The 27,911-nt window shown below is 41.0% G+C and overlaps 1 protein-coding gene across 3 annotated transcripts in view; it reads left to right on the top strand.

Annotated features, from left to right (window-relative positions):
- The window catches only part of Gmppa (GDP-mannose pyrophosphorylase A), a 54,973-nt gene that overhangs the window by 10,730 nt on the left and 16,332 nt on the right, over positions 1–27,911 (top strand). The window contains exons 3-9 of one of the 3 annotated variants that reach the window (XM_068354038.1): positions 39–268; positions 777–927; positions 1,232–1,327; positions 14,814–14,985; positions 17,576–17,691; positions 19,371–19,519; positions 20,944–21,050. In XM_068354038.1, the coding sequence (XP_068210139.1) occupies positions 39–268; positions 777–927; positions 1,232–1,327; positions 14,814–14,985; positions 17,576–17,691; positions 19,371–19,519; positions 20,944–21,044 (1,015 nt within the window). In that variant the 3' untranslated portion in view covers positions 21,045–21,050. Of the gene's footprint in view, positions 1–38; positions 269–776; positions 928–1,231; positions 1,328–14,813; positions 14,986–17,575; positions 17,692–19,370; positions 19,520–20,943; positions 21,071–27,911 lie in introns of all 3 variants that reach the window. The other 2 variants (XM_068354037.1, XM_068354036.1) reach the window with 2 other exon arrangements.

The raw sequence follows: 27,911 nt of genomic DNA, 5'->3' as shown, positions 1-27,911 counted from the left end.
GTTATTTAAACACTTATTTTATTCTCATATACCTGTAGATACCTTCAAGAATACCAAGCACTTGGCACGGCTGGTGGCATCTACCACTTCCGTGACCAGATCAGTTCGGGTAATCCTGATGCCTTCTTTGTACTAAATGGAGATGTTTGTGGTGATTTTCCTCTCAAGGATATGCTCAGCTTTCATAGTAGTCTTTCTAACCCATCCTTGATAACGATCATGGGTACTGAGGCTACCAGGCAACAATCAACTATGTATGGATGCATAGGCAAGTATTATTAATTTATTAATGAAAATCTTTTTGAGTTTATGTATATCATTATTACCATAGCTTTTTGTTAATAACTCTTTCTAAAGTTGCAAATTCTGAGATATTTTAAAGAGTACAGTAGAGTACTCTAGTGCTTTATCTAACAAAGGAAATTTTCAACTGTTTGTAAGTTTGCATTAAAATATTGCATGGTACAGCCTGTAGAAGGCACAATTATTTATCGTTTGATATGGTTATATAGAACTTACTATCTTATATGCAAACATTGCAAGACTTCTGCATCTTTTATGTACAGTAAAACATTAATGTAATTTTAGAGCTTATTATTCCTTTTTTTTTTTTTGATAATTGACTAAAGCTCACCACCCACCAGAGGTTATAGTTCGAATTCATTGGCCAACCAGAAGTAAGATGGAAAGCTCAAGTATTTAAGCTGCAGATATTTACTGTTTTTGCAACAAACCAACCATAAAGATTCACTTTCTGGTGCTCTATTGCCTTTCAGTTGAAGACAAAGAAACTCACCAAATCCTTCATTATGTTGAAAAGCCCTCCACTTTTGTTTCAAACCTCATCAATTGTGGGGTGTATATTTGTTCTCCGGACATTTTCAAGCGTGTGGGGGAAATCTTCAATTCCAGACAGGATTTCTACAGGTATTGTTTTAATTCTTAGATTGTAACTTTCCTCAGATATTTACTTATTGTTTTTTTCTTTGAATGAGTAATATTTTATTGTCTACTGTAGTGAAAAGGTACATTAGTGATTAGTGTAATTGTATCTAGGTGATAGGTTTAACCTTTATCTTTACTTAGTGTTTTGTATGATATAAAATTTACATAAATTTTAAGAAAGTATAGTAGTCTGGTAAAGTATCAATATTGTTAGAAAAGATGAAGAACCAGGCTTAGAGCTTTTATGGCCATCACATGAAATTTAGTTATGCAATTTCTCTTACAGTGACGACAGTGAATTTACAGAATCTATTCAGCTTGAACAAGATATCCTTATGCCAATAGCTGGTACTGGACAGGCTTTCGTATATTCTACTGACAGGTTAGTTATGGTTTTATTTTTTCATCAATAGATAATGTGTAGAGGAAAAATTGGAAATATGATCCTCAGTTATGTATTATTAATGACTGCATTCTGTCTCTGTGTTGAAGGTCGCATCAAACACCAGAGATTTGTGTTCATTGCTCTGTCAAAATGCATACCTTATAAATGGGAGTTCTTTCTTTCCATAAATTACTTAATGTGATTCTAAGATACCCTTTTGGAGAAATAAACATTAATTTTTCAATACATGTAGTTTTTTTTTTTTTTTTTTTTTTTTTTTTTAAATTGGTTACATGAAAAAAGAGTTTTGATAAATGAAAAACCCCACCCTCTTAATTGTCAAAGTATCTTCTCTTAATTTTTCAGCTGTATAGAGTATGCATTTACAGATATGCCCTCAAGTGAACTTTTCATTTTCTTTTTGGAAGTTAGCGAATACATCAGGGTGTTTTTCGTTGAACCGCCTTTAAATCTGCACACTCTGCTCTTGCTAGGGGCACAATTATTCTCAATCATTCCCGTGTGCCAAGTACCACATATACTGTACATACTTTACTGCTTAGGTTTACTTCACGTAGTCTATGTCTAAACCAACTCGTAAAACTCTGGATGCCCTGAAATTCCATATTAGCAAAGAATGCTAGTGAAGGAAGCAATTTTTTTTCACATCGTAGCTTTTACGAATGGAACTTTTTTAATTAAGGAGGTCATCAAAATATGGATAACCCCTGTTGAAAGGGACTTGTTAGTTTTGGTATTTGGAAACAAAAATATAATTCTAAGGTCGACACTGGATAGAGTTTTCTATCTCCTGAATAGGGCCAAGATGTAAACAGATCTCGTCTCTGAAGAGGCTGTGTGTTTTTTTCTAGAAAAAGGATACCTGGAATCAGAATTATAAGACGACCCGGGATTATTGTAATGAATTCCTGGTCCCTCCAAAACCACAATTGAAGCTATTAAAGATATAGCTTTTTGTAAAGATTTTTAAGGAAAATTAATTAATGATCTAACTTAGCCAAAAACTCAAGCATCCTATCCAGAGACCAATAAACAAAAGTAGTGGGAGGGGATGGTCAATGTAAAGCAAAACACTGGGTGATCATATAAAACATGTCTGAGTCGAGATTCACATCAAAGCCACCCTTGAGCGGGTTCTGTTAAAACAAATTTATGTGACAGTATAGTTGATGGCTGGAGCCTCCTCTCCTCAATGAGATGGATCAGAAACGAAGCCAAGAAGTCTGGGATAATTTGACGAGGTGACTGACTCCATAGAAAACCTGTCCATGTCTCCCATACAGATTGTCTTCTGGATAAAGACCTCTTGCAGCTGATGAAATGAAATAAATTGTAGGCTAAGAAATCTTTCTCGTAAATACAGGTGAAAAAATCCAAGTGAGGCAACAAATGAGGGAAGTTTGTGATTCTCTTTTGTAGTAAACACATTTATTTGGAGATCCAGAACTAGCTCCAAAATCTCTTGAAAATAACTCTGGTCCAAGGTCCATTACAGGACTAAAACGTCCACCACTACCTTGAGTGAACACAACAGATGAAATGGTGAGAACACATTTCTCGCCTTCAGAAACTTCATGATGGGAATAGTTACTGCATTGAGAATTCTTGAGCAGGATCCCTCTTCCTGAGACAACAGACAGCCTCCTGGTTGTGTATGAAAATCCTTATATAGGAGTTCCTTCTTGGACCAATTCTTTTCAGTATCTGGAAGACTGCTATCAGTTCCAACACACGTGAAATGATGCAAACTGAGGGGACCATTTTCTGAACATAAAGGTGTCTTCTGAATGATCTCTCCAACCCGACCATGATGCATCTGCATGAATAATCCTGATAATCGAGGGAGAACAAATGGGACTGATGTGGCCATGGTATTTGGTGTTGTCCATGGCCTGAGAATTCTCTTTGACCAACCAGGCAACTGAGCCCTTCGCCACACCCAATTGAGGTCTTTTAACCTGTTCTTTAACACTTGGTTGACTATCAAGTAAAACTGAAGATGGCCCAAAATTTTCTCCAGATGCCGCTTATTAGAGAAGCGGTTAAAAAAATTATCTGATCTTGCTTAGAATTCTTTGCCGAGGAGCTTTCGTAAGGCTTAATGCGGCCTTCCCCAAATTCCATTGGAGACCTAACAATTGAAATATCCTTCTTGGAATTAGTATTGATTTTGCAAAGTTGAACAGGAAACCTAGGTATTGAAGAATGTTCAAAACCTGATATGTGTATTTGACATTATTTTTTTGTCTCGGCAGAAATCAGCCAGTCGTCTAATTAAGCTATGATCTGAACGCCCTGCAACAGTAGGAGTTTGATCACTACCTTTATTAGCTTTGTAAACATTCTTGCAGGAATGGTGAGGCCAATAGCATTGCTTTGAACCTGTACTACCCACTCTCAAGCTGAAACCCTAGATAAGGTTGGAGGTGGTAGGCAATAGGAACATTTTTTAGATCTATAGTACAGGTCAAAGCTCTCAGTCATGCAGAACAAGGATCGCTCTTCTCTCTGGGGAGTCTTGCTTTGGTACACTTCATAGTCTGGCCTTGAATTTTCAAAACTTGCACCTTTCTATGACTTCTTTACAAAGGAGATGACTTCCAGGCTTTTGGCCAAATGAAATATGTGGTGAGGATGGGGGTTTTGCTATCCAGAACCAACCAAGACCTATTGAGATTAATCTGCGCCCACCAAGAAAAGGTCCAACATTCCTGAAAACGATGTAGACGAACCCCAACCCAAAGCTCCTTATTGACAGGATCCTTTGCCTCTATTTGGTTTACTAGTGCCTCTGTTTCCTTTGAATAATCTCCAATGGCTTCCTCTTGCTCTAAAGCCAAAGTTTAACTGGCCTTGGGATGGGGTATTGTCATCTCAATGCCTCACCTTAGAAGGTAGTAGTTTTGCTGTCCTCGTTCCTCTCGATTAAACTTCTGTGTAGTAAAAGCTTGGGAGGGAAATCATGAGTTGGTCTTTTTCTGGGATGGTTTTGAGACTGCTGCTGGATCTTATAGGTTGCAGATTTATGAAAGGAAGCTTTCTTGTTTTCTCCATTTTTTCGGAAGTGACGTGGCCATTGCTATGTCCATTCGTATAATGATCTGCACAGTGATCATTATACGAAAATTCCTCTACCTCCGCTTTCTCTTGATCAAAGTTCAAACTTTGCTCTAATAAAGTTCTGCAAGGCTTACATAGTAACTTGACTACTGCCGCAGTGGCCATCTGGGATTCCTCTATAGGCCTCCACTTTCAAAGAAGTTAAGGCTGACACCAAGTTGAACAATGTCTGTTTGGCACCAAATTTCACACTCCAAAGGTGATTTGGGAGTAGAGTAGAGGGAAATGGTCCCCCAATTTATTGGTCCCAACCTGAGCATTTTAGGATGGAAGACTTCCCAAAACCCTTTTAGTGCTGTGAAGCCTTCAAACTCCTTGGGGTATACTCCCAAAAAGGGGCTACACTCTTTGGGCAAGGTAAAATTACCTTTAAGCAGCACCTCCCTTATTGACTCTGGAGCTAATTTTGCCATTTTAGCCAAAAAGGGGAATTTTTGGTTAAGCAGTCGTTCTATTCACCTAAGTATCAAGCAAACTGTGGTCAAGAAGAAAACCCCCATCATCTGATGCTCCTTCTGTAAAGGTATTGAAAGCAGTCTTGAATGGCATCAGAATTCTCTCCTTAGTAGTTAGCTTGAGACATGCCCTAAGAGATGGATCTTTGAATCTCCACATTAAGTCTGGAAATGACGCAGGTTTTTAAATTTGAATGGCAAATCTGTATATTTATGATTAAACATTCAAATCAGGCCAGAATGCACATCTATCACAGGATCACCAAGGGTTGATTACTAAATTCTCCTCCTAAGTATCCTTGGCAGAAGCCCCCTTCTGCCACATCCCCCCACTACTGAATGCTCTTCATCACTTGGAGTGGAAGGAAGTGCTTCCTATGGATCCTTCCTTGGAAGTTGGGAACCTGAAAGCCTAGCCACAGCTGAATCCCTAGAACCAGAAAGAAGAGACCCCATTAGAGCCTACCTTAAAAGCTTATACCCCGAAGGTCCAGCCACAGCAGAGTCTGCAGGGACAAGGAAGAGACCTCCCTGAACCCTCCTCCTTGGAAGCTGGTAACCCGAAGACTGCGATAGCTTAATCCAAAGGACCAGAGGGAAGCGCTCCCGCAAGAGCCTTCCATGGAAGCTGGTAACCTGAAGCCCCAGCCACAGCCAAATCCTCAGGCTGGAGCAGGAAGAAAGTAGAAGGCAGTTCTAAGTGTACTGCATCTTGAGTGGGCTGGCCATAGAGAGAGCTGATCGATGTCTCTATTATTCTAGCTATCAGCAAGGTGTCCATGGGGGATGCAAGTGAACCAAATCCTGGTGGACCTGTAGCCTGCTTAGTGGAGCCTTGACTTGGATCCAACCTAAGCAGTGAAGCGGTTATTGAGATGTACCTCGGATATTTCTTTGAACAACCCGAAGGCTTATCTTAGTAACCCAGCATTAAGGTTTCGTTCTCTGCAGAGTCTAGGTCATCCTCATATCCAAAGTTAACAATGTGGATAGGGACTTGGTCCACTATGACCCTTATCTTTGCTAAAAATCTCTTAGTGTCATTATTCATCACATGCATGTGTAAATGCATTACTTTTTTATGATTGGCAATGAAACGTGGAAAAAAAATGGTTTCTGTTTTAGGCAGTGTGTTTTAGAAAAATATGTTATAAAATTGCTCTTATTGAATTTACAGTATTTTGCATTTCTAAGGATAAAGTAAGTAAAAGAACATTAGTTCTAACATCATCAATACGTAACCCATACTTGATAAGATATCTGTTGCTGCAAAAGCTAACCTATACACGTGTAAATGCGTTTAATTTGATTATGCTCAGTGATGGAATGTCAACAAAACAATACATTCCATTTTAGACAGCGTGATTAAGAAAAAACAATATAAAATCGCCTTTATTTAATTTATTCTGGATTTCTAAGGATACAGCAAAAGCTAGCCTAAACACTGATAATTTTGTAATTTACCAGTTGTATTATAAGTGAGAGATGCACTAAATTCAGTAAAATTTTCCCTAATTTTCGACATCTTATTTAAAGGTCATCATATGTATGGAAATATACACTACTCGAATGCCGGTGCTGTAACCTGAAGCATGCTTTATATTCATTAATTATTCCCCCCAAAAAGAAAAACCTGAATTTGGTTTCTTAATATTGTGCTTGAAGACACTCAATGATATGATAGATGTTTTTTCCACACTCCACTAACCCTGAGGGCTTGTTGTGATGTAGAGACGTTGGGGATAACTAAGAGGATGGTTCCTTTCTAGGAAACTATACCTGATATCACTCATAGCAGACAATTTTTAGCTACTAGGGTGTTATGGAAAGTTCAAATGAGTCTGAACTTGCAGGTCTTCCCTATACACACTGAGTCCGTGCTTTGCATGTTGATACACTGCCCCTAGAGCAAGGGAAACGATATTGCCTTGGTAATTATGTCATATTGGATTCCCTGTTCTAGCCTTTCACAGGAATGTCCTTGGAGACCATTGGCACCTCAAACCCAGAAGTATAGGATTATAAAAAGAAACAGCAAATGGACAGGCAGATAAGAATGGTTTTGGAGTTGGGCAAGTTAGTATCCCATAGCTGTGTTGCTTTGTCTATTACCTGTACCAAAGTATGTTACAGTTCTGTAGGATAATCATTGTATTGATTAAATGAAGTTATCGATGCATATTAATGAAATGAAGTTATTGATGCATACCCAGGACTCATATTCATAGACTTGCTGGTCTGACTTGAAAGATTACTTATATGTGGGAAGAAGTTGGAGCAGGAAAAGTTGAAATTTGACAGCCTACAAGGTCACATAACAATAATTGATCCAAGACACAATGCTTTAATTATTATTAGCTAAGCTGCAACAGGGAGAATAGCTCATTGAGAAAAGGAAATAAGGAAATATATGATAGTGTGACTGGGTGTATCCTCAGGCAAGAGAACTCTAACCCAAGGCAGTGGAAGACTACAGTACAGAGGCTATGGCACTACCCAGCACTAGACAACAATGGTTTGATTTTGGAGTGTCCTTCTAGAAGAACTGCTTATCATAACTAAAGAGTCTCTTCTATGCTTACTAAGAGGAAAATAGCCACAGAATAATTACAGTGCAGTAGTTAACCCCTAGATTGAAGAAGACTTTATTGGTTATCTTAGTGTATTAGAATGTGTAAAGAATAAGCCAGACTATTCGGTGTGTGTAGGCAAAGGAAAAATGAGCTGTATCCAGAGAGGGATCCAATGTAGTACTATCTGGCCAGTCAAAGGACCTAGTAACTCTCTAGCAGTAGTATCTCAACAGGTGGCTGATGCCTTGCCCACCCTACTACCTACTAGAGGCTTAAAAAAAATAATTTTTATGAATAGAACTTACCTGGCAGTTATATATACATAGCTAATTATCTCTATTTCGGCAGAATTTTTCTAAAACTAGGCAACCGCCTTGTGGTGGTTGGGTGGTAACACCCGTTAAAGGGTGGTAGGAGGAATCATTCCCGTTTTCTGTTCTTCAGTTCATCTCTGCCGGCCGGATCGATAACACGTTGGTCCGTCATTAAGAGTTTTTCTTCGCTTTCCCTGCTCGGTGTACCAGTCTGCTTTTTTGGTGAAGTACTCTGTTTTGGGGTTTTGGCGATCGTTGTATTTTGTTTTCTCTTAGCCTTTTTTTTTTTTTTTTGCTGTTTTTCATTATGAGTGAAAAGAGTCATTACCGTATCTGTGCGAATGAGGAATGTAAGGTGAGACTACCCAAAATGGCGGTTGATCCTCACACTGTTTGTTCTCATTGTAGGGGTTTTGTTTGTGCCCTTGATAATAGGTGTGGGGAATGTAAGGTTTTGGATGAGAAAGATTGGTTAATTATGAAGCGCTATGTGCGTAAGCTAGAGCTCGATAGAGTTAGGAGAGCTTCTAGGTCTAAGTCTAAGTCTGTTAGTGGTAAGGAAGACGAACTTAGCGTAGATTTATCTATTGATCCTATTATTGATTCCTCTTTGGAAGTTGATCCTTCCCTTGAGGTAGTAACTCCTGCACCTCCTACAGGTTCCGTATCTACGGATGACCCTCGGTACGCTAGCCTGACGGCCGAGTTGAAGGCCATTAAAGAACAACTGGAGGCCTTTAAAGGTAAGGAAAGTGAAAGTGCAGTGGAGGTGGCGACTGACCGAATCTGTCATACCCCTAGGCCTAGACCTCTACCAAGCTCCCAGGACCAAGGGAGAAGGTACGTCGATGACCGAAAGGGGGTGAGAGGTACGTACCCTTGGTCAGCCGTCGCCTCAGACAGTCCTGTTGTCGATTCCCAGGCTGCTCTTGACCGTCACGGGAAAGACGTGTCGGATGTGTTGTTTTCTTCTCCGAATTCGTCCAGACGTAAATGGAAGTATGAAGCTTCAAGACCTACTAAGAGGAGATGGAACCGCGACGAACGGTCTCGTTCTTTCTCTCCCGGTTCTAGCAGTTATGAACCTTGTCCGTCGGAGGATGATTTCGACTCCGTGCCTGTGAAAAGGACGAAGCCTGCTGCCGAAGATACGAGTGTTATTCGTCAGCCCCCCCTTCGGGTCCGCAAGACCCAGCTGATGTTGCTAAATCCTTTATGTCTGTCATGCAGGAACAACTTTTGACTTTAGTACAAGCCTTTAGCCGCCCTCACGCCCAGTCTGACAGACGTAAAGACGACTCGTTGCCGATTAAGAAGTCTGCTTCTAAGAGAGAACAGAGTTCTTCTATAAAGAAAACTTCTCCCTCTCTACGCCAGGATGAGGAATGTGTGCTTTCGCCAGGCGATACTTCTTCGCGATACCAGGGCGATACGTTTTCTCGTTCTCGATACCGGGACGATACCTTATCGAACGACGCTGCTTCTCGTTCTCGATACCAAGACGATTCCGCCTCCCGTTCGCTTCGACACGACGATACCTCCTCTCGTTCACTTCGCCACGACGATACCTCCTCTCGTTCGCTTCGCCACGACGATAGCTCCTCTCGTTCGCTTCGCCACGACGATACCTCCTCTCGTTCACAACACCACGACGATACCGACCCTTGTTCTCGACGCCACGACGATACCGCCTCTCGTTCACGACGCCACGACGATGCCGCCACGACGATACCGCCTCTCATTCTCGCCGCCACGACGATACCGCCTCTCGCTCTCGACGACAGAACGACTCTGCCTCTCGTTCTCGGTTCCAGGGCGATACCACCCTGCCTCTTCGGGACGATACTGCCTCTCGTCCCAAGGATTCTTCTAGCGCGGGACTCCAGGATGCAACCCGTCTTTTGCAGGATGATGCCTTTGATTTGCCCTTGTCGGGTTCTAAGGATCCTTCTTTTTCGAAGGATATTGCGGATGTGGATCAGGACCTCGAGGATGTTTCTGATGACGATGATAATCCTGCCGACGCTGTGGGAGATTACAAAGTTCTCTCTCGCTCCTTTCTTGAACTTTTTGGAGAGGAATTCCAACATGCTGCCCCTCAATCTCCTCAGTCCCAATTTAACAGAAAGAAGGCCAAGAAACAGTCGGCCTTCATCAAGATGAAGCTGTCTATCTCCGCAAAGAAGGCTCTCACGAAGATTGATGACTGGATGATGGAGCGGAGACAAACAGTTAAGACTTCCTTCTCGTTTCCACCAGCTCGTCTTGCTTCAAGAGCGGGTATGTGGTATGCAACTGGAGAACCTTTGGGTCTGGGAGTGCCTTCCTCCTCCAAGGGTGACTTCTCTGGTTTAGTGGACTCTGCTAGAAGGCATGCTCTCAACTCAGCCAAGGTCATGTGGTCGATGTCGGAGCTGGATCATCTCGTCAAAGGTATTTTTAGAGCCTTTGAGGTTTTTAGTTTCCTAGACTGGTCGCTTGGGACTCTCGCAAGGAAAACTGAACAGATGGAAAGATCTAGGGACCTTACCAGCATTATGTCCTGTATGGATAAGGCCCTCAGAGATGGGGCGAATGAGTTGGCTGCTCTGTTCTCAGCTGGGGTCCTAAAGAAGAGAGCTCTGCTTTGCTCTTTTGCTTCTAGGTCTGTTACCAATGCTCAAAAGTCTGAGCTTCTTTACGCCCCCCTCTCTCAACATCTTTTTCCCGAGTCCCTGGTTAATGACATTACGCGTTCTCTGGCCCAAAAAGCCACCCAAGACCTTTTATCTCGTTCTGCTCGTAAGCCATTTGCAGCCCCTCCTTCTTCTTTGAAACGGGAGGAAAGGAGATTCCAGCAGCCCTTTCGGGGCAGGACTACTTCAAGATCAGATTTTAGAGGGAGAAGGCAAGATTCAGGACCAAGATCTACCAGGGGTTCTTTCAGACCTCGCTCCAGAAAATGAAGTTCGTCTCCTCCAGACAGTAGGCGCAAGACTGTCAGGTTTTTGGCAGTCTTGGAAGAGGAGAGGGGCGGACTCCTGGTCCCTCTCAGTCATCAAGGAAGGATACAAGATCCCCTTTCTGAAAAAACCTCCTCTCGCGGATGCTCCGCTGGCCTTAGTAGCCCGGTACTCAGATCCTGGGAAACAGAAGGCCCTAGTAGACCTTGTCAACCAAATGCTAGACAAGGGGGCGATAGAACCGGTTCGGGATCTAGTCTCCCCGGGCTTTTACAATCGCCTGTTTCTGGTCCCCAAGAACTCGGGCGGATGGAGATCCGTCCTGGATGTCAGCGCTCTCAACGTATTTGTGGAGAAGACAAAGTTCTCCATGGAGAGGACTCAGTCGGTGCTGGCGTCAGTACGTCCAGGGGACTGGATGGTGTCCCTCGACTTGCAGGACGCATATTTCCATGTCCCCATCCATCCGACTTCGAGGAAGTACCTGAGGTTTGTAATGGAGGGCAAGTGCTTCCAATTCAGAGCTCTTTGCTTCGGTCTCAGCACGGCTCCTCAAGTCTTCACCAGGGTAATGGCGAATGTGTCAGGTTGGCTGCATCAGGAGGGAATAAGGATATCCTTCTATCTGGACGATTGGCTGATTCGTTCACGATCGAGGGAGAAATGTCTGGAGGATTTACGGAAGACTTTTATGATGGCTCAAGATCTAGGCCTGGTCATCAACAGGGAGAAGTCTCAGATCAGACCGAATCAGACTATTCTCTATTTGGGGATAGTTCTGAATTCAGTTCTTTTTCGGGCTTCTCCCTCTCAGGAAAGACAGACCAAGTGTCTCGTAAAAGTCAGAACTTTCCTGGACAAGAAGAGATGCACAGCGAAGGAGTGGATGAGTTTGCTGGGGACTCTATCCTCCCTCGAACTGTTTGTCTCTCTGGGGAGACTCCACCTAAGGCCTCTTCAGCACTTTCTTTCGAAGACATGGAACAGAAAGATGCAGGAAGACTCCTTTTCCTTCCCCATTCCAATAGAAGTCAAGACTCTTCTGAAGTGGTGGCTGAACCCACCCTTGTTAGGGGAAGGGATCTCCTTACACAAGAAGAACCCAGACCTAGTGTTGTTTTCAGACGCATCAGAGTCAGGCTGGGGGGCAACACTAGGAAGCAAGGAGGTCTCAGGCTATTGGGAAGGAATTCAGCTGGGATGGCACATCAACAACAAGGAGCTGATGGCCATTTTTCTGGGGCTAAAGGCCTTCAAGGACTTGGTGTCTGGGAAGATTGTGGAGGTCAACTCAGACAACACCACAGCTCTTGCTTACATCAGGAAGCAAGGAGGGACTCACTCTCTGTCTCTCTTCGAGACAGCAAGAGAGCTCCTTCTTTGGGCGAAGGAGAACAGGATAAGCCTGCTGACGAGGTTTGTTCAGGGACAGAAGAATGTGAGGGCGGACATGCTCAGCAGGAAAGGGCAGGTCCTTCCCACAGAATGGACCCTCAACCAACAGGTCTGTCAGAGTCTCTGGAGGCTGTGGGGGAGACCCCTCATCGATCTTTTCGCCTCCAATTTATCCAAGAGGATCCCCATCTATTGCTCCCTAGTTCCGAACAGAGAGGCAATAGCAGTAGACGCCTTCTTGATGGATTGGACGGGGATGGACACTTATGCTTTTCCCCCGTTCAAGATCATCAATCTGGTAGTCAGGAAATTCGCCCTCCTCGATTCGGGACGGATGATCCTGATAGCTCCGTTCTGGCCGATGAGGGAATGGTTCACGGAGGTGGTGGACTTGTTGATGGACTTTCCAAGAAGCCTCCCTGCAAGTCCAAATCTGCTCAGACAACCCCACTTCGAGAGATATCATCAAAACCCCCTCGCTCTCAATCTGACTGCCTTCAGACTATCGAGAAGCTCGTCAGATCGAGAGGCTTTTCAGCGCAAGCTGCGAAAGCTATCGCCAGAGCGAGGAGGGTCTCTTCGCAGAGGGTCTACCAGTCCAAGTGGGAGACTTTTAGGGTTTGGTGTAGGAAGCACAAGATTTCCTCATCCACTACCTCTGTGAGCCAGATTGCGGATTTCTTGTTGTACCTCAGACAGGACGCTAAGCTAGCTGTGTCCACTATCAAAGGGTACAAAAGTATGCTCTCTTCCGTCTGTCGGCATAGAGGCTTGGACTTGTCTCGCGATACGGAATTACATGACCTCTTGAAGTCTTTTGAGACGACCAAGCAGACCCAGTTAAAGCCCCCTTCTTGGAACCTTGATGTGGTTCTTAAATTTCTCTGCACCAAGAGATTTGAGCCCATCTCACAGGCTCCCCTTAGGGAGGTTACCAAGAAGACCCTCTTTCTTTTGGCCTTAGCAACAGCTAAAAGAGTTAGTGAAGTCCATGCAATTGAAAAACAGGTAGGCTTCAATCTGAATGGGGCAGTTTGTGCCTTGAGATTAGACTTTCTCGCTAAGAACGAGAACCCTTCTAAGCCCTGGCCGAGGACCTTTGAGGTTCCTAACTTGACCAACCTAGTGGGTCAAGAGCAAGAGAGGCTGCTCTGTCCAGTACGAGCCCTCAAGACCTACTTGTCTCGTACAAAAAGTGTGAGAGGCTCTTCTAGCTCCCTGTGGTGTTCTGTGAAAGATCCTCAAAAGCCCCTTTCCAAGAACGCTTTGTCCTTTTTCCTGAGGGAAGTGATAAGAGAAGCGCATCTCTTGTGTGAGGAGGAACACTTCGGACTTTTAAAAGTGCAAGCTCACGAAGTGAGGGCCATTGCGACCTCGCTTGCTTACCGCAAGAACATGTCGCTCCGTCAAATTATGGATGCGACATTCTGGAGGAGCAACTCTGTGTTCGCCTCTCATTACCTCAGAGAGGTGAGGGTGGATTATGAGAAATGTTATACCTTGGGACCATACGTAGCTACGGCTTCTGTATTAGGCAAAGGAGTTACTACCTCCCCTCAACCTTAGTTTTGTTTACTTGTACATAGGTTGGTGTATTTTTTATTGGTTGTCTGAGGACTTCGACTTGTGTACAGTCACCTCAGTCTAGTTAGATAATTTTTATCTACTTTGCAAATGTTAGGTGGTTGGTTTGGTAAAGTTGCGGTTCTTTATTTTGGGCAATAGGTAGTCCTGAAGTCTAGTCAGATTGTTGGTCTCACCCCGTTGACAGACTCGATTGAGTGTTTTTCAGCACTGCAGGTCACATCCTGGCTGACACTCCTAAGGGAAAGCGACTCAAGAGGCAGGAACCTTTGAAGTCAGCTACCTTAGCAGGTAAGGAATCAAGGTGTTTATTTATCCTACAACTTTTTTGGTTGTTTCCCCAACGATGTTACTGTCTATCACCCTCCTCCAAGTGTGTTAATCAGCTATGTATATATAACTGCCAGGTAAGTTCTATTCATAAAAATGGAGTTTTTATGATAAAACAAAGTTTTGTGAATACTTACCTGGCAGTTATACATTCGAAGGCCCACCCACCTCCCCTCAGGAGACAGGTCGGGCATAGATGAACTGAAGAACAGAAAACGGGAATGATTCCTCCTACCACCCTTTAACGGGTGTTACCACCCAACCACCACAAGGCGGTTGCCTAGTTTTAGAAAAATTCTGCCGAAATAGAGATAATTAGCTATGTATATATAACTGCCAGGTAAGTATTCACAAAACTTTGTTTTATCATAAAAACTCCATTTTTCGTTTGGTAATTCAATCTAATTGTGATGCAACCTAATTTCTTCAGACCTGCTGTTGTTTTTGTATCAATAACATATGTTAAAATCACTGTAAGGCAACATCTTGTACCATTAACTAATGTCCAAATTAATGTAAAGAAAAATTTTCCTGTTTCAGCAACCAAGGAGACAAAATAATGAACACTTGCAAATGTAACATAGGCAAAACTAATCTTTCTCCTACCCAGCATTGTAATTTCTTTATGAAATGTTTTAACATGTACTATGTGGGTTTGGTTCATAGTAAGATATTAATGAGGGTTTTATGTCACTTTTATCTATGAAAAATTACTTGAGGTTACCAATATTGCTTTTAAAATGTTCCAGGTGGTGGTCCCAGATTAAAACAGCTGGTTCAGCAATCTATGCAAATCGTCACTACTTGCAACTGTATCAGAAACTGAAGAAGGAACGTTTAGCTGTAAATGGACCCGACAAGCCTACTATTTCTGGTGATGTGTTTATCCATCCATCTGCCACTGTTGATCCTACTGCAGTTGTAAGGATTGTGTAGTTTCTCGTGTACTGTATTGTAACTTTGAACAGAAAGATTTTGTTCCTACAAGACATACAAACCGTCGTCCTTTAATTAGGGAGATTGGTTCGCCTTGAGCTGGAGAAGGTTTTTAGAATTGTTAACGAGTGATTAACCAGCTGGTGGAGTATGCGGGTGAGAAGCCCTGCTCCCTTCCCCAGTCAGAATAGGTCACTTAAGATTTGGCCGTTCCCAATTACGCATGTAAAGTCAGCTCCTTATCAAACTTTTTATGCATGTTTTTCTATTTAAGTAAGTGAAAGGATCATTGGAATTGTGATGGAAGCTAAGCAAGATGTTTGTATTTGGTGCAGGAGGGGTGGACATTGTAATCAGTTTATGAGTAAACCTGCTGTACAGTAGATCCTCATTCCCTCTGTACATCTTGTAGGGGACACGATTGTGCGCAATCATCCCCATGACACTGAGTGAAGGCCATGAACTCCTGTGCAGTGGGAAGTATACACTTTGAAGGGAGAGAAGCGAGCTAAGCCTTCATTGGGTCTGTCCTGGTAATGCCCAAGAAGTCACTAAGGAAGTCTTTGGCTGCTTCGGTCTCCTCAGGTGCTGCTACCGCTGCCCCTGTGCAAATGCCCATGGGTTGATCCCAGTGAGTATACTTCAGGAGCATGGAGCCCTTGGATATGCATTGGTGGGCTTTTTAGGTTTTGTGGGCGGCGTGGGTTATCCTAAGTATTCGTCACACTCCTATGAAAGGTGGAAGCTCTCCACCCATCTCCATCCAGACTGCTGATAACAAGTTTGACCTAAGGAAGTCTTGGCTTCCTTAGGTTCCCCTGCATTTCTGGTGATGCCAGTGGTCAAAGGCTTGGTGGGGGCCAGATTGTCAGGGACTCTGGTGGCCCTCTTCCAGCCCAAAAGGACTGTGAAGCCTCATAGAGAGGTTCCTGTGCCACCACAGTGGAGTTCCCATGGTCAGACAATCGCATGCCGGATCAAGGAGGTTGAGCAACCATTCCTGTTGAAGACAAAAATACCAGCCCATCGCTGGCAGTCTTTTATCAGCCACTTTTCCTCAGAGAAGCTCGTTCGTCATGGGTGTCTCCGCCTGAAATACCCGCAGTGGTGTGTGAAGGATCATTAAGTCTTCCGACAGGGATCCCTGTTCCATCCTGCTCCAGTGGGACAGGAGGTTTGAGCCGATCTTGCCTGGTAGTTCGACAAGGAAAATCTCACCAGGGGAGTCCCACTCAACTCTGTGCCTCCGTACATGCAGCTGTTCTCAGATGCGTCATGGGAAGGGCGGGGAGCACACCCAGACAACCTGGTTGTCTCGTGTGCCTAGTATCAAGAAAAGAGGTATCTGCACATCAATGCAATCATTATATGCAGGATCGGACCTGATGCTTGTAAACTAGTCTTTGTGTCTCCATTCTTTATGTCTAAAGAAGTACTGTATATCCCTCATCCTCCCTAAACGACGGTGGTGTGGAATTTATATCGACCTACTGATCAGCTTACATGTATAGGATATCCAACTGATACCCCTTTAGGGAAAGGGTTTCTTTATTTCATAAAGTACATGCATCCATATGCAGACCTGGCCCTCCTAGTCTTTTCAATCCTATGAAAAACAATGTAAGGTAGGTCCAAGCGGTGGATACTTCCCGGTTAGAAAATGAAGCATCCAGTTTGGTTCTAATTGGACTTCGAACACACCAAGCACTAAGTCATCCTAATTAAAGGATGATGGTTTGTCTGTTACGTAGGAACAAATCACAAATTTTTAAAGTCATCTGTATTTTTCATAGCTATACAAATCTGAGTCCTTTAATTTAACTTTCCTCCTCACCCACCTCTTTCAGTCCTTGGCTGAAGGCTCAAAAGTGAGCTATTCCAGCTGGGGAAGAGGCTGGGGCTTCCTACGTGCACCCTCCTCCAGCTGGTTAACCCCTCGTTAACATTTCTAATGACCATTTTCAGCTCACGCTGAATTAGTCTCCCTAATTAAAGGAATGGGGTTTGTATAGTTAGGGGAAAATACATATTACTTTAAAAATTTATATTTTCATGTATTCTTAATATTTTTTACATAAATGTAGAACAAGGTAGAAACATGATTTAAGAAATCAGACTTTTATTAGTAGTAGTTATAAATTTGATGTAAAATATCTAAACATAATTACAGTAAATACTTTGAGGCTATACAGTACTTGCATGATTTTAAGATGCTGAAATAAAGCTGCCAAAAGAAAGTTTCCTATGAAGTTGTATTATGGAAGAGGGATGAGATGATATTGAGGCAGGTTTGTGTGCAGGCAAGAGTTCAACTTGAGTTACCATTGGTTCATTTGAAAAGCCAATAATCTATTTTGTATGAGGCAAACTTTTGGATATCTATTTGGATTTCTGTCTTTTGTATTTAATAAGATAGATTAGGGTAATTGGAAAGTTATGTTAAAAAGTTTTTATTTATAACGGGAAATATTTAGAACTCAGTAAGCTTGATTTTAAAATGTATTAATAAGAGTACAGTACTTAATTTTAAATTGATTCTAGTGAACCTTAATATATGAAGTTCGTGTTTTTTCAGCTTGGACCAAATGTGAGCATTGGAAAAAATGCAGTCATAGGTGCTGGAGTTCGCATTCGGGAATCAATTGTTCTTGGGAATAGTACCATTGAAGAGCATAGCTGTGTCCTTTATACGTAAGTATATTACTTTCTTTATCCAAGGCTTTTATACTCTCTTGTGTTCTTTATTGATGTTGGTAACCAGTCAGGGAATAAGATGGTTGCAAATATTAATATGAACTTTATGATGTTGATATAATAGTGGAACTAAAAGAGAACTATTGCTGGATAGGTTAAAATCCCTCGTGAAGATGGAGAATGGAAAAACTCCAGGTGCATCCAGAATAAGGAACTTGCTAAAAGTAGCTGGAGATCCTGTCTCCTATGAGCTTACTAGTGTACTGCATAAGAAAATTTGATAATGGAAGATATATATGGCCAGGAGAGTACAAAAAGTCTTGTATAATAATAGTACTGTATACAATGGTAAAGGGGATGCTTTGCAGTTTAGAAATTACTGTCTTAGAACTTTTTCATCATACTCTGAAAATTTTAAAAAAAGGCACTAGAAGAAAGGCTGGTTTAGTGTATTGTCAGTTTATCTTCATGCCAAAGAACAACGGAAACACTGTTATTATGAAAGACTAGGAATTTAAATGCCATTGCAAAAAAAAAAAATTGAATCTCCAGTATGAAGTCATGAGCTAAGAGAAATTATTGGTAAAATACAATAACAGTAGATCTATAGAGCAAATACAATGGCAAGATTATCAGAAGGGTTCAAGATAAGTGTTGCACTTCAAGGTTCAGCGCTGAGCTCTTTATTGTTTTGTTTTGTTATGCGGGAAGCTACACAGTAGTGGAGGAAAGAGTCCCATAGGAGTTATTGTAAGGTGTAAGAGGGGAATGATGAAGGGATTGAACATCAACATGAGGAAAACAAAGATGAGGCTGGAAAGAAAGCCAATTGATAAATTTTCCTAATGGTTGATATGGGAGAGGAGGGGGTTTAGCTTTATCCTGTTCACCGAATGTAACAGATGATGTTAAATTATGAGGCATGGATTAAAAAACCTACATGGACTGATTGATCTTCCAAATTATGATGGAAGAGCTGGAAACTCCTTTGTGATAGAGGAGTAGGTTTTAGAAGAGGCAGAGCTTTTCCGTTACCCAGAGGACACCTTGAACTGCAGGAGTTGAAAAAGCCTTGTGAGTGGTGTCCCCATTAGTAAATATATCAGAGTTATGTGTACTAAAGGACTGTATCACTGCAGAAGAAACATGGGCACAGACAGAAAATTTAAAGTATTTGTATATGGTGTTACTTTCTATGCCAAGCTTGGAAGAATGTATTGCCAACAAGAAACTGGTGAAGGAGAGTGGTGTCCAGCAGCTGGGAAAAAAGACCAAGAACTCAAAGATTGAGGTGGTTTGGACAAGGAACAGTCGACTCAGGTAATCAATGAATGTTGAAGTGGCAGGACGAAGACTGTTGGGAAACTGGGGGAAAAGATGAATATCTATTCCTGTTTATAGTTCAGGAAGACAGAGTATGAGATAAAAGAGAAATTGTAGAATTCTTTTTACATCTAACTTTCTCTTGCTTCTGAAATCAAATACTAAAGCCTTTCAGAGGCTCATGAATTTGTACCATCTTGCTTATTTTGAATTTTCATTTGCTATACTGTACTTTAATTACAACTGCTATGTATCTGTAGTTTTTAGGGGTTACATATTTAGATATTTTATAGTACTAGTCGAGAATCTAAGAAAATTTGAAAAGAAATGTAACAGAGCTGTCAATTTTTCAGTGTCGTGGGGTGGAATTCTACTGTTGGAGCATGGACTCGACTGGAAGGAACACCGTGTGATCCCAATCCAAACAAACCTTTTGCCAAGATGGATAATGTACCCCTTTTCAACAGTGATGGCAAACTTAATCCTTCTATTACAATTCTTGGTAAGTCTCAATAAATTACAGTTAATGAAAAATCTATAGTCACATGCCATAGTGCCTCCAGTTGTCTTTTGATGGGTTTTATTTTTTTTTGCATAACCTTTAAAATTATTTATTATGCTTATGCAAACATCTTAGAGCTGTCTTTATAATGCTATTTCACAATCTACATTGTTTTTATTAAACCAGTTTAACAAGACCAGAGTCAGGGTATGGACTTCCAACATCAATAAAAAAAATTAAAATTTAATGGATTCTCAACGTTAGTCAAGAGGACGCAATTCTAAAGAGGCAAGATTATCATGTGGATAATTAACAAATTCAATTCTAGTTTTTTAATTTTCAACATTCGTCAAGAGGCAAAAATTTCATGAGGACAATAATTTCAATTTTAGTTTTTGTAATGGATTTTCAGCATTGGTCAAGAGGAATACTTTTTTAGGAACCTAAAATTTCATGAGGATAATGAAGTAAAGTAATTAAATTTTAGGAAAAGAGCAAAAATACAGGAAGCAACACAGCTGGTATTGAAATAATGTTGAAAGTTGCAATACTGCTTAAAAGTCATTACAGACATTACTCCTTAAAATGGTGTACTGTTGTCTACGAGCATGACATTCTTATCTATAGCTATTTTTTGCCTGTTTTGTTCATTGTTTGTAGTTTGTCTGTTTGATTGAGCAGCTCTTATTTGAAAAGCAAACCCCTTTATGCCTTTAGATATTTTTTCCCCAATATTTTGAAATCGGTCAAAAGTCGATGACAACTCCCCAACACCGGCAGTGGTCCTGTAAATATCTCGGTTTGAAGTTCCATAACATCTTAGTTGTGTTATTAATGTTACCAAATACTATAACACACTATTCATTTCTAACATGGCACTTAGTTCACATAAAATGAAGTGACATTCATATTAAATGAATGTCACTAAAAATGATGCTTCATCTTTTCACAAGAGAAAAAGGTTAGTTTTACCACACAGCACTATTAGGGGTAACAACTTCTGTCGTCAAATTTAAAGATTGTAGCGTAACTAGAATGGTTAATTGTTTTGCTTAATGATAGAAATGTCTTTTCTATTCGAAAACTGAAATTAATTTTGCTATTTCTAATCTGTAAAACGAGAGTAGTTTCTATAAATGCAGGTTTCAATAATATGTCATATTGAATATATGCTATAGAGAAGAACCCTCAATGAAAAAAAATATAGGGAATACATTATGCTAGAGTTAATAAACTAAATTGACCTCACATTCTCCCAAACTGGATTTTTTTTTCTCGCTATTATCTAGCAATATACTTAGCTTATTTTAATTTATTTTCTTTAGGGACATCCCTTCCTGACCTGACATTCATAAAAGGAATTCAGTTTGTATATTGAAGTACTGTTCATATGTAGCCTTTTTGCAGTTCCTTATTTATCACAGGTAATGATGTCAAAGTTCCCTCAGAGGTGGTCGTTTTGAATTCGATCGTACTCCCATATAAAGATCTCGGAGGCAGCACCAAGAATGAAATTATCTTATAAATATCTGTCAGTGGGCTTCCTATATGGTACTTTGAGTGATGCATGAGTTTTATAGTAACCCATTAAGTTTTTTTTGTATTGGAATTAAGTAATAGCATACCATGGTTTTGAGTTATTTAGTTATATGCATCTTATTTTTTTTTTGTATTTTGGATTGATGCCTAGGACCAGTTTTCTTATATTTTTCTACCTTATCTCTGATAATTTTATTGCTTATGTCTTTATCAAAGAAGCTTAGGTCCTGGCCTATTAATTGTTTTTCTCCTGCCTACTGTATTTTGTTTGAAGGTATGATTTTTTTCATGCGTTCAGATAAGCTTTATTTATTTCTTCTGTTTAAAAACAAAATTAGCCATGAGTTGTAAGGAATGGTAGCAAGTACCAATAATATTTTATTTGAGAGGTATTACTAGATAAAATTGTACAATTAGAAATTATGGTTAAGACATTTCATTTCTTGGAAGCTATTCTTTTTTTTTTGTTTCATTCATTTCGTACTTTATATCTTGTGAGGGTATATATTTTTAATACAGCTGTATGCACTATTTTTATATGACATAAGATTCTAGACCCCTTAAAAGAACTTTAATTATGTAGGTTTATTTGACCTTGAAACAAATATAAACATTTTGTATGATTTAATTTTGTTTTGGGTATAAAGCTTTAATATGACTTCAAGGTCATGAAATATTAGAATTATTGAAAGAAAGTTTTTATAGATATTAATATATCTTGAAATGTCAAGATAGAAATATTCACATTATCCAAAAAAATATTAAACATGAGCTATGCAGTGTGGGTTAAAAAAATATAGAAGTTTTTGTTACATGACAGTTAAATGCTATGAATTTATACACTCCTTAATCATTTTGGAAGGTTTTAGGACAGTGTGATTAGGAAAAAAACTAATTTAGTTCTTCTCAACCTAAATTCTGTCCTAACAATACTAACTTGAATTAGAATTTAGTTTTGATGCACTAACACCTGAAATGTCTGTGCTTGAAAGTATTTAGTTTTAGTAGTAGTGGGGAATTTTTGGGTTTATTATTTCCATTCATTCTCATCATCATCATCATAATATTATGATAAGTTTTAACCAAGAGAAGGTTAGTGATTATGGGTTTTATAATGGTGAGATGGTACAACTTTATACAATTTCATCATGTTTATAACACATTCATAGTCCTTAAGAGTTGATGAATGATTAAGGCAGCCTTATTTATATACAGTGAACCCTCGTTTATCGCGGTAGATAGGTTCCAGACGCGGCCGCGATAGGTGAAAATCCGCGAAGTAGTAACACCATATTTACCTATTTATTTAACATGTATATTCAGACTTTTAAAACCTTCCCTTGTACGTAGTACTGTTAACAAACTACCCTTTAATGTACAGAACACTTAATGCATGTAATACAGTACCCTAAACTAAAACAGGCACAAATATTAAAGGCGACTTTATATCATGCGTTTCCTAAACACGCCAAAAAGCACGATAAAAAATGGCAACCAATGTTTTGTTTACGTTTATCTCTGATCCTAATGAAGAAACAAACGCATTTACACATCTGTTTATAGGTTAGTTTTTGCATCAATTATATTGATTATTCAGTACAGTATGTTGATTTGGTTATTACTAATATTTTACTTAATTTTTCTTAGGACTTCCAAATGAAATTTTTTCTTTATGACGCCGCCTGAAACGACGGCGTCATAAAGTACGCTCAGTAAGCAAACTAAGGAATTTAACTCGCATGATGAAAGTGATAAATAATGATATTACAGTAAAAGGTTTTATAAAATATGTTATTACAAATATTATTTACCGTATCTATATAAAATCATACATACGTAGCAAAGCAGGAAAACAATCTACGAGAGAGAGAGAGAGAGAGAGAGAGAGAGAGAGAGAGAGAGAGAGAAAGTTGTTTTACATACGTAAATGTAAATTTTAAACAAAACAAAAATAGCCCCATTTCATATAAAATAGATTACAAATATTTTACTTTATCATATTACAGTAGTCTGTATAATACTGTAAAGTTCAGTACAGTATGTTGTTGTTAAAGTCGTGGCGATGAAATTCTCACGAAACAAAAACACGCCATTTGATTACAACAGCTGATTCATTCTCTCTCTCTCTCTCTCTCTCTCTCTCTCTCTCTCTCTCTCTCTCTCTCTCTCTCTCTCTCTTCGTGTTATACAATACTTACATTTAGATGAAGAAACTAAAATTAGTTTTCTTAGTGTCAATTAAATACGAAATTAAATAATTAGGCCGAGTCTACATCCATTTCAATCATAGCCAAAAATAGGGCATCCGATTTCATCAGCAAACCACTATTTTTTTGGAAATATCATTTTATTCTAGAAAATTGCCACTCTTTAAATAGTTAATTGCACATTAAGAAAGCGTGTACTTTTGTTTTTAAATTTCGGGTGTGTTTTAAAAATCGAGTATTGTTGACTTTTTTTTTTTTTTACTTTTGGCTGTGATTAGATCAGCTGTCATCTAGCTGCCGCTCTTGAGTGTGTACGAATACACTAACAAAGTATCATTTATACCATTTCTTAACTTATTCAAACCGTCTACAGTATACAGTTGATATTACATAAGCACCAATGTGTTATAACCTATTAAATTTTTTTGTTTATTACATTTAAACCCCCCTCTACTCTCTCTCTCTCTCTCTCTCTCTCTCTCTCTCTCTCTCTCTCTCTCTCTCTCTCTCTACCTCTCTCTCTCTCTCTACTCTCTCTCTCTCTCTACCTCTCTCTCTCTCTCTACCTCTCTCTCTCTCTCTACCTCTCTCTCTCTCTCTACCTCTCTCTCTCTCTCTACCTCTCTCTCTCTCTCTACCTCTCTCTCTCTCTCTACCTCTCTCTCTCTCTCTACCTCTCTCTCTCTCTCTACCTCTCTCTCTCTCCGTGGGCTACTTTTCACTACCTCCCATTCCTTACCTCTCTCTATCTCTCTAACAAATGATATCTTTGTTGCTCCTCAAAGTTTCATTTATATTGAAAATCAATCATGATTCAATTTTCCTTACTTTCTCCAATCTCGCACCATCGGTCACATCGCGGTATTTTCGATATTTCCGGAAAATCCGCAATATATGTATAGACATGGGTTATGAAAAAAATCCGCGAAGTGGTGAATCCGCGATGGTCGAACCGCGAAGTAGCGAGGGTTCACTGTACTTTATATGTTAACGAGGGCTGAAGTGTTTTTTTTTTTTTCTTTTCAGAAGTGGGTATTTAGTTTTTAATAAGGGTAACAGTTTTTTTTTTTAGAGTAGCCATGGATCTGGAGAAAGCGTATGCTAGAGTTGATAGGGAAGCAATGTGGAATGTGATGAGGTTATATGGTGTTGGTGGAAGGTTGTTGCAAGCAGTGAAAAGTTTCTACAAAGGTAGTAAAGCATGTGTTAGGATAAGAAATGAAGTGAGTGATTGGTTTCCGGTGAGAGTGGGGCTGAGACAGGGATGTGTGATGTCACTGTGGTTGTTTAACTTGTATGTTGATGGAGTGGTGAGAGAGGTGAATGCTCGAGTGCTTGGACGAGGATTAAAACTGGTAGACGAGAATGACCATGAATGGGAGGCAAATCAATTGTTGTTTGCGGATGATACTGTACTGGTTGCAGTCACAGAAGAAAAGCTTGGCCGATTAGTGACAGAATTTGGAAGAGTGAGTGAGAGAAGGAAGTTGAGAGTTAATGTGGGTAAGAGTAAGGTTATGAGATGTACGAGAAGGGAAGGTGGTGCAAGGTTGAATGTCATGTTGAATGGAGAGTTACTTGAGGAGGTGGATTAGTTTAAGTACTTGGGGTCTGTTGTTGCAGCAAATGGTGGAGTGGATGCAGATGTACGTCAGAGAGTGAATGAAAGTTGCAAAGTGTTGGGGGCAGTTAAGGGAGTAGTAAAAAATAGAGGGTTGGGCATGAATGTAAAGAGAGTTCTGTATGAGAAAGTGATTGTACCAACTGTGATGTCTGGATCAGAGTTGTGGGGAATGAAAGTGATGGAGAGACAGAAATTGAATGTGTTTGATATCAAGTGTCTAAGGAGTATGGCTGGTGTATCTCGAGTAGATAGGGTTAGGAACGAAGTGGTGAGAGTGAGAACGGGTGTAAGAAATGAGTTAGCAGCTAGAGTGGATATGAATATGTTGAGGTGGTTTGGCCATGTTGAGAGAATGGAAAATGGCTGTCTGCTAAAGGTGGTGATGAATGCAAGAGTTGATGGGAGAAGTACAAGAGGAAGGCCAAGGTTTGGGTGGATGGATGGAGTGAAGGAAGGTCTAGGTGATCGGAGGATAGATGTGAGAGAGGCAAGAGAGTGTGCTAGAAATAGGAATGAATGGCGAGCGATTGTGACGCAGTTCCGATAGGCCCTGCTGCTTCTTCCGATGCCTTAGATGACCGCGGAGGTAGCAGTAGTAGGGTATTCAGCATTATGAAGCTTCATCTGTGGTGGATAATGTGGGAGGGTGGGCTGTGGCACCCTAGCATTTCCAGATGAACTCGGTTGAGTCCCTTGTTAGGCTGGGATGAACATAGAGAGTAGAGGTCCCCTTTTTGTTTTGTTTCATTTGTTGATGTCGGCTACCCCCCAAAATTGGGGTTAGTGCCTTGGTGTATGTATTATTATTATTTTATCATTATTATTACTAGCTAAGTTACAAAACCTAGTTTGAAAATCAGGATGCTCTGCACTACTGAATACGCATGGGCTGATGAAGAAACACGAGCAGGAATTGGATTGTGCGGTGACACTGAAGACCTGGAAAAGAAAGCGTCATGAACGCAGGCAGGGTGATCACACGATAATGGGAGATCTTGATAAGGAAGACTGGATCGTGAAGAGTCCCAAGGAATGTAGCGCTGGGTCAGCAGAGTTACACGCTGAAGCATGCTCATAAGCTGAAAGCTCAAGGGCTCAAACAGGGAAAAATAGCCCAGCGAGGAAAGCAAATAAATAAACTATTTGAAAAGTACAGTAATAAACATTTTTAAAAAAATCAAGAACAGTAAAAACATTAAAATAGATCTTTCATATATAAACTATAAGAAGACACATGTCAGCCTATTCAACATAATATTTGCTGCCAGTTTGAACTTTTGAAGTTCTACCAATTCTACTACAGTACCTGATTAGGAAGATCATTCCACAACTGGGTCACAGCTGGAACAAAACTTCTCGAATACTGAGTAGTATTGAGCTTCATGTTAGAGAAGGGTTGACTACCAGAATTAACTGCATACCTAGTATTACGAACAGGATGGTACTGTCCGAGAAGACCTGAATGTAAAGGATAGTCAGATATATGAACTTTCCCAATGCTGTTGCCAATTATCATAAATAAAATTCTCACCCATATGAGCCCAGGGTGGGTCTAAATAGTTGTTGTGCCTAGAAGACATCCTTGACGTCGTGGGAACATCCCTCGCCATTGTTGCTGCCGTTGAAGACGAAGAAGTTTATGGGCTGGAAATCACTTCCAGGAAGTCCGTGGCTTCGGCATCGGTACGGGAGAGATTTCTCTTACCTGACTATAAGGGGACTGGCATGGCGTCTCGCTCTAGCTTGTAAGAGCGAGTCAGAGAAAGCAAGGATCTGGGCGAATGTTTAAATGAATCTTGTGTTGCATTCTTCTGTAATGTTATAGGAGTGTGAGGGGCTGGAATATGGCACTCTGCTGGGTGCTCGTTGCTGGAATGTTGCATGGTACAGTACTGGGCGATCACTCTCCGCTGGGTGGCTGCGCACTGACAATTATTGCGAATAGCTGATTCTCTGCACTACTGAATACTCATGGGCTGATGAAGAAACACGAGCAGGAATTGGATTGTGCGGTGACACTGAAGACCTGGAAAAGAAAGCGTCATGAACGCAGGCAAGGTGATCACACGATAATGGGAGATCTTGATAAGGAAGACTGGATCGTGAAGAGTCCCAAGGAATGTAGCGCTGGGTCAGTAGAGTTACACGCTGAAGCATGCTCATAAGCTGAAAGCTCGACGCTCTCTGGCAGGAACTGGGTCACGTGTTGCCTGGGTATGACCTGGAGTCCAATGAGGAGTGCTGGGGCCGGATAAAGTGCTGAACCACTCCAAGACATGGTAGAAGGAGATCTCTCTGGGTAGCGACGGGCGTTCTGGCCAATCCCCGTCTCTGCTGCACGACAAGGGTGAAGAGCGCTGGGTAGCGAGGCATGGTCTGAGCTCTGATGAAGAAGGGGCGATGGTCTGGATTCCCTGGGAAGGTGGCGAGAATTCCTGGATTCCGAAACAGGAACAGGACGAGGCGAGGCTAGAGCGTATGGAACTCGCAGGGGCCGATTAACATTAAAAGGTGAACCGTGCTACGAGGGGCTAGAGTAAGGTGGGATCAAAGCCCGACGCCTTCTCAAAGTTTCCTGTGGCAGCGATCACTCCGGAGAGGACCTAACCCACAAACGGGAAAGGCAACTCTCAAGAGGAAAAGGAACATGCCTCGGACTCCCCCTCCCTCCTCCGACTGAGAGAACTCAGAATGAGGGGAAGCGCCTTTGTCGGTTGAAACTACGGCAGGCGGAGTTAGAGAACTTTGGGTCTAGAAACACTGCACCGGACATGGAAGTATGGAACTCCTTCGGCATGAAACCTTCGGAGCCCTTCAGTGGAAGCAAAAGTGGCAAGACAACACCGATGTTTGTGAGCAGGGTAGCTGTTACTAAACCCCCTACTCCCACTAACTAGCAGTGGGGTAGTTACACATCGCTAAAAATCTTATGGCTAGTCTTCCAGCTTTGCCAAAAGTATATTCCCTAATAAAGAGCATAAGGGTTTGTATTTAGTGTAGAAACTAGTGCCAATTCTTCTCT

The sequence above is a fragment of the Palaemon carinicauda genome, chromosome 30, assembly GCF_036898095.1.
Source record: "Palaemon carinicauda isolate YSFRI2023 chromosome 30, ASM3689809v2, whole genome shotgun sequence".
NCBI lineage: Eukaryota > Metazoa > Arthropoda > Malacostraca > Decapoda > Palaemonidae > Palaemon > Palaemon carinicauda.
Note: the sequence above shows the minus strand (reverse complement) of the source record. Positions and strands in the feature narration are given on the sequence as shown.